General features: G+C 34.1%; 1 protein-coding gene across 1 annotated transcript; it reads right to left on the bottom strand.

The window, feature by feature from the left end:
* Positions 1-3,994: 3,994 nt before the first annotated feature.
* Positions 3,995-4,711, bottom strand: LOTGIDRAFT_119815 (hypothetical protein; the record flags this gene model as incomplete). Its single annotated transcript, XM_009058071.1, has 1 exon — positions 3,995-4,711. A coding segment is annotated over one exon (717 nt), but the record flags the coding sequence as incomplete, so codon positions are not given.
* Between the last annotated feature and the right edge of the window lie 3,109 nt (positions 4,712-7,820).

Consider the following 7,820-nt stretch of genomic DNA (forward strand, 5'->3'; position numbering starts at 1 on the left):
GTATCGACGGTGTGATTGGTAATGGTTTGGTAGTTGTTAGAATTGTAGCATTGGGAACGGACTGGGATCTGGTTCGAGGAGGGGAAGGTCTGGATACATGTCTCGACTTGGATGGAGACTGAGGGGTGGTTTGCTGGTCCAAAAACGCACAGAAGGAAGAACGGTTGGCGGATCCTGGATCACGTGGTGAAGATTCAGATGGTGTGGAAGGGGAAGACGAGTCTGAAAGTGAAAAGAAAAGGGGTGTGCCCTCTCTACGAGAGCGTTTACCTATGTCTGCTGGACATAGGTAGGTAGGTGAACTTCGGGCTCGTTTAGGGGTTTGGTTCGGCAGCGTGGTAGCTCTAGATGGTGCAGGTGTAGTGTCCATTTCAGTTGGTAGAGATATGGTTACTCTGGTTTTTGTTTCGTTGATTGTTTGGTAGAATTTGGAAATTACAGCTTGAGTGAGACGCTTCCCATAGGAGCGACGGGCCCAGGACAGGGCATGAGAAACGATGCGGTCGACGGCAGGTGATGATAAAGACTTGGTACGAATGGTGGTCAGCTTCTCTTGAAGTGTGGTTTGGTAATGGTCGATCAGGACCTGCGTAACCTTACAGAGCCATGTCCGATTGAGGGATCTAATATTCGCGTCGACAGCTGATGTTTTCATTGCTGGACGGATAAAACTATCCAACTCAGAGACTTTGCGTTTGAAGGTAAACGCTGGTTGGCCTTGCTGTTGAAGGGTAAGGTTTGCCAAATGATGGAGGCACTGCAAAACTTGGAAGAACACCTTCACAAAGGGTTCTTCCTCCTTATGAGTGGGGACTGGTTGGCGTCGGTGGGCTGGTAGTCGTTTCTGTTGTTGGTCAGGTCGATGGTTACCTCTTGATTGGTAGGCTGTGTTGTAGGTAGGTCGGCGATGGGTGGGATATAGCTGGATGGGTTGGTTGGTGGTCGGCGATTGGTAGGTGGTAGAGGTCGATGGAAGACAGGGCCGTTGTAGGGTACGTGATATTGGTTTGGTTGACGATTAGTGTTTCTATTTCTGGCTTCTTGCCAGTGGTTGTTGTAGTTGGGGAGCATAATGAAAATAACTTGGGGTTAGAAGGGAATGTACAGCGGATGTAACAGGAGAAAACTGTATATGCTAGCGTGAAAATGTTGGGATCAAATTATGCAAATAAGTCAAACTGGGTTTGGGGATATATAAAGCAAGATGAAAAATGCAAAAAAATATATATTTAGGTGATAAATAACGCTAACAATGATGTGAAAAATTATAACAAGTAAAACAAAAACTTACGCAATTGACACGAACCGGTTTTCGAAATATTATCCTTTTTCAAGTGTCGAGGAATGGTTATGAAATGAGATTTAATTTGCGATTTATATAGTAGTCAGTTAATACAGGTTTTTGATTTTCTAAAAATTATTGAGTGAATCATGTCATATCTTTGATCAGTTGAGGATTAGGATTATTTTTGATTTCTTAATTAGTTGAGTCATATCTTTGATCAATTGAGGATTATAGAAATATTGGATTAGATTTCTCGGAGTTATTGTGAGCCATCACAACATGTAGAATAACGTGTAATGTCTCGATGAACTCATTAATGGTTCAAATTTGTATAGATATCAAAGATGCAAATTCGCCCAAACAAGCGACCCAAAAATGTTTATAGGCGGTACGTTATCAATCAGGCAGACCCCCTCGCCCGTGGTAATTTTACAGAATATTGTTCATAAATCATCTCGTGGCTTATTCGTATCTACGACGGCTATTGTCTGACAAGAACTTATTGTCAATATAAGTAATATTGATTTAATATTGTTCGAATGTAGACTACAGTATACATCGTTATTCAAATTGCAGTTTTCGCGTCTATAAAAAATTATTTTATATATTTTATAGTTTTGTTAATGTTATTTCTCTTCTCTAAGCTATAAAAATATCGTGTTGATTTTTCACCATCCTCGATCCACTCGGCTTTACTCCTAATATTACCCTCAATTTTACTCTTAAGTTTTCTAGTTTTTGCTTTGAATCTGTAAGAATTTTGAATCTGTAGGGGAGTTTGGATCAGTGTCTAAATAAGCTTCTATAAAATTTATTTCTTTTGTAAGATTTAATTCGTGTACCTTACTTTCTTTCTTTTTTTTTTAATAGTATAGGGAATAGTTATACCTCTTATATCTAGTAAAATCATTTCAAATAGCAACGAATGACTTGAGATATTAAGTGGTGCTTTAATCATACATTTTTTAAACGTATCATTTGTCTTTTAGTAGTGAAATTATTGAATTTCCAGTAGCTTCTTCCACGAAGGAAGTCGTTTAATCTAATATCTCTTTCTATAAAAGAGTGTTCTGTTCTGTAGCCAGATGAGGTTTCTATTTTGTCGACCAAATTCACAAGTTCTTTACTCACTAAGAAAAAAATCAAGCCTTGCTTTTTTAATCGGATTTTTTTTTGTGCCAGGTGAACCTTCTTAAATTTGGATTATTATTTCTAAATGGGTCTATTAGATCAAAATTTTCCTTTAAAGATAATACTGCTTTTCTTGCATTTGGGTTATTTATATGTTTATAGTTGTATGTGTCTAAGTCAATGTCTTGGACTAAATTCCAATCTCCTACAATTATTTTAAAATCTGAATTACGTTTCAATATCTGTATAAAAATTTGGTTTGTCTTGATTAGGTCCATATATATTGTTTAAGAGAAAGTTATGTTTATTTTTTGTTTTGAATTCCTTCCAATATCATCAATTTCAAAATTAAGGATTTCATACTCAAAGTTTTTATTAAAAAGAATAGCTGTACCTCTTGAATCAGATCTACCAGGACTAAAAAATGAATCATACCCCCATTGTGACCGGATAACTTTAGATTCTTCTTCTACAAAATGAGTATCTTGGATACAGTGGATATTGAATTGTTTTTCTCGTAGTACATCAAACAGATCAGGTCTCTTTTTAAAGTCTCCCAAACCCCTGCAGTTAAGTGAAAATATCTTTAGATGCTGCATAACTTATATGATAAAAAAGAATATATAAATGAAAACATTCACACACATTCATACAAAGAGAATTATAAAAATAAAAATTAAGTTTTGAAAAATATGTATATACATATTTAGAGACGCCCATATTAATGGGGTTTCTTCAAATGTACTAAAAAAAATAGATTAGGTTCTCTCTCTTGTGTGCCTCCAGTTTCATTATGCAAAATCATTTAAGTGTGAAAAAGCATGACATAATAATATTGCCTCTTATTTAAACATTTTCGTATTCCCATGAAAGCTTTTTTTTTCATTTTCATTTCTAATTAAAACTTGTGTCATTTAAATACTGTTAAAATTCCCTTAATATTTGGCCGAACAGAATATATATCACGTTTATATCTATTGCAACACTGGCACACAGTTTCAAGTTTGTATATATTTTGTAATTAAAATATTTGTGTTTTGTTACCCTGCTAATCTTCCATAGTGAGACAGTATCATTTTACTACCAATGAGCTAAGGATAACTGATATATATATAGTTTTAAATCACTAACATCTTTAAAAAAGGAGAAAAGAGCACTATAATTAACATACAATTAAATATTAATAAGTATATTATCCATATATTTTGTAATTTATTGATCATTGACCATTATGGCTACCGGATACATAAAAAGTTAGCGCTACGAAGTTACTATTTTCACAAGGATTTTGTTATTGTTATTATCATGCTCTGTTATTGAAACGAAATGAAAAATTATAAACAATCAAGATTGTTCACGATGTATAAAGTACACGCATGTCTATCACGTGTTGCATATCTGATACTTGACAGGTGTCTTTCCCTCAATTCTCCGAAATCTAGTTAAACTGCGCAGTTTAATTGAAAATGGAAATGTGGCTGCAAATAACACTTGCTTCAGGTCGAACTTGCCAATTCTCCTGCACCATACCGAAAACTAAATCTTGCAGAAACCCAACATTAACACCACTTGGCGTGTTTACATACATATATATATATGGCTTTCAGTTGCATGTGCTATCTGTATGACTTGAACCCCAAAAGCATTTTGGATTGTGATGTATGGAGCTAATAGCTTTTTACCACCAATCCATGATACACATGTTCTTGAGAATATTGCAAGAATAACACAACCTAGGCTAAATATATCGCTCTTAAAAGTGACGTTACCATTCGCTAATTCTGGTGCTGAATAGTAAAATGGTCTTCTTGGATCATAATTAAACCCATAAAATGGTGATTGGTTGCTGAAATTTCCCCACACTCTGGCCAGTCCGAAATCAGCAAGTTTCAAAGTCCATCCACATGGTCCATTGCAAATCATTATGTTATCTGGTTTGATATCGCGATGAATAACTTGTTGAGAGTGTAGATAATCCACACCACGACATATTTGTTGGATAAAGTTGAAAAGAATACCATAACTAGAAGAAGAATTTAACATAAATAAATTTAAATCACCTCCATTACAATATTCCATCACTATCCAAACAGCATTATAAAAGTTGAAGTCGTCGTAGTACTTTATGACATTATCGTGCGACAGTTTTTTGTGAGTATTAACCTCTTTCATGATCTTATCGAAGTTCTCGGGTTGTCCAATAGCAACCTTTTTGATGGCATACTTATTTCCATTTTTGGTAGCGCAAAAAACCTTTCCAAAAGCACCAGCGCCCAATCCAGAAACGATTGTGTAGCCTTCGATTACCCTGAAAGTGAAAGTATATGTAAGGGATTAATTAAGCCAATACATTAGGTAGACTTCTCTTTTATAATCCGTTTCATATAAAAAATATAACATGTTCCCTCGTTTTTTTATATCCCCCTCGAGATGATTTTTATAAAAAAAATATCTACCGCGTTTTATCCTATATACATAAAAGCCACGCTCAAAAAATCTTCACTGACAAGTAGGGAACATTTTTATTAATCCAGTTTATTTATTGTACTGGATGCTAATTTAAAGGGATTATACTCGTGCTGTTTTTGCTAATTCAACTCTTTCGTTGGGGAAACTGAGGAATTTTCACATTTTTCAATCTTTATTGATTTCTGATTCATTATGGCATCGATTTATATTTTGGTTCTTGGTAAGTTTTAGTGTAACAGAAGAATTATGTATGGATATTTGTATTGGTTAAACTTTCCAATAATATTGGTTTGTCTTTTCAGTATTTTATAATTATAGTAAACTAATTCTTTGAGCGATTTTAAAATTTCCGCGATCGGTCGAAATAACACACTCTGCCAACCCAGCTAACAGAACAATAATATCTCCGAAAATATATCTTTCAGCTAAAATAGGTCACGGAAGCAGTCAACTATGCTTCAATGTTCAATCATCAAAATATGAAAAATGATTTGAAGTCAAGTGTCTATTTGAAATTGTCCTGATTACAAAGACTGTTACAAAGTGTAACATAATAATATTATATTATAATTATATTGAAGTAAATGGCTATTCCATTTTATTGTCTGAGGTAACGAGTTGTTTACCGTTTTAACATTTTGATATATTGTTACCAGTTTGGCAGATCTGTTACAGTATTTGGGTCTTTATTGTGTTGTGCTTATAATAGTCTAAAACGTACGAAAATCGCATAATCTCTTCAAATATACCTCAAACTAGAAATTTCACTTTCTATTTCTATATATGTGTTTTCTATATATGGCATAGTCTCACTAAAATTAGAATTAAATTTTTAACTTTCAAACCTGAATTATTATGGATACACATGAATTTGAAGGCTCAAATTTCGACGATGAGCTGTGAACACTATTACTGATTATGTAAGCTAACAAAATTCATTTCTAAGGAATGATTTATAGAACAGATAGTGAATGCGCTCTATTAACTGGATACCGTAATACGATAAGCTGTCTAACTATTGGGATGTCTGACTAATATATGGAGGACACCCATAAGCTACTATTATATTATTATAGCTTAGTTGTTTTTCAGATATCATATTTCACTTGTAAAATAAATAGCTGCATACATTAAATGCTCATCTCAATATATTCCTCTAGTATAGGTCTATTGGTTAACGCAGGAGAAGGGATTAGCAGAGAACATTTGTTGAAAAGAAAACTACCACTGTGTAAAGTGTTTTGCCATTTTTTCCCCAGTCGTTGCCTAATTTCACATTGTCATCTGAGGGTTTGGTCTTGTATGAAAATAAGCAGAAAGGCAGAGATTTACTTGGTGTTGTTTAAAGAATATTCACCCCCAACCACTTCCTATTTGCAATGCAAACATCATACATAATATTTCGAAATTTGATACACGATTAAGAAAAATTGTTTGTGAATGTTCACTTCTTATTAATCAACCCTATCTCACAGCAGAAAGGTATGATATAAAACAATTTTATTTTCATTTTCCACTCAATTTAGAGGGATGGATTATATCGGTTTTTTTTTTAAAGATACTCGGATTATAATTTTCTGATGAAAGCAAATTGTTTTGTTTGAATTTCTTTCTATTTTTATTTAAGAGAATTGGAATATCCATTGCAAATCATTATGTTATCTGGTTTGATATCGCGATGAATTACTTCTTGAGAGTGTAAATAAGCCCCTTATCACCAGGAGATTGACTTAACATAAATGAATTTTAATCTCCTCCATTACAATATTCCATCACTATCCAAACAGCATTATCAAAGTTGAAGTCGCCGTAGTACTTTATGATATTCTCGTGCGACAGTCTACTGTGAGGCTTAACCTCTTTCATGATCCTATCGACGTTTTCGGGTAGCACAATATCAATCCTTTTGATGGCATACCTATTACCATTTTTTGTAGCGGAATAAACCTTTCCAAAAGCACCATCGCCCAATTCAGAATCGAGTTTGTAGCCTTCGATTACCCTGAAAGTATATGCAAAGTAACAATTAAGATAAGATTATCTTTTTGAAAATCAAAAGACCACAGAAATTGTTTGCACAGTTCTTTGTCTTTTTTAGCATCTATTTTGGAAGCGCATGGATCGCTGTTGAGGGCTTCATTTATGCAAGTGAAGGTTGACAGGCAGTGCAAAGTTTCTCCTTGTTCCACTTTTTTTTTATTGCATAATTGTATTGTTACCTTCAATGGGTGTAGATTTATGGCTTCAGCCGGCTTCCATAGCTTATAGAGAAATGGATGATTGTCTGGAAATTTCCTCTGTAAAAACAAATTTTGAAGACATATTGTGGGCTCACGTTAATGTTTTTATCAATGCCAAGATAATGCAACTAGCAATAATAATGCAAGCTGATATTCCAATTCTCATAAAAATAATGGGCAAAATTCAAAAACCTTTTTACATTGGTCAGACAATAGTCCGTCGTCACTCCCAGCTTTCTGTTTTCTTATATTTGCAATATATTCTGCAAGATATGCAGACAGTTAAAATTGATATCTAAAAGATGAGCAAGATACTTTTTTGTGAGTACGTCGGTTTAAATCCATGAAGGACATTTTGAGCGTTAAACTTTGACGTCATTATAGCTTGGGTTATTCAATTTCAATAAGACTTACACATTCTTTGTACTTTCCTGTATAGTTTCTTATTATGTGTCGTACCTTTTGTTACAGAATTCCCCGAAAATTTAATCTTCTCGCCAAGAGCTATTCTCCGAAAATATATTTTTCAGAGTTGAACTCGACTCAATCATTATATTATACTATTTATAGAACACTGGTTAACAGATTTCTATTTGACTTATAAAATAAATAGCTGATAAAATAAATAGCTGATAACATTGCATGCCTATCATAAGATGGGTGAGGAGAAGTGGGGAGGGAGGGGAGTGGAGAAG

Source organism: Lottia gigantea (assembly GCF_000327385.1).
Source record: "Lottia gigantea unplaced genomic scaffold LOTGIsca_32, whole genome shotgun sequence".
Classification (NCBI taxonomy): Eukaryota; Metazoa; Mollusca; class Gastropoda; family Lottiidae; genus Lottia; species Lottia gigantea.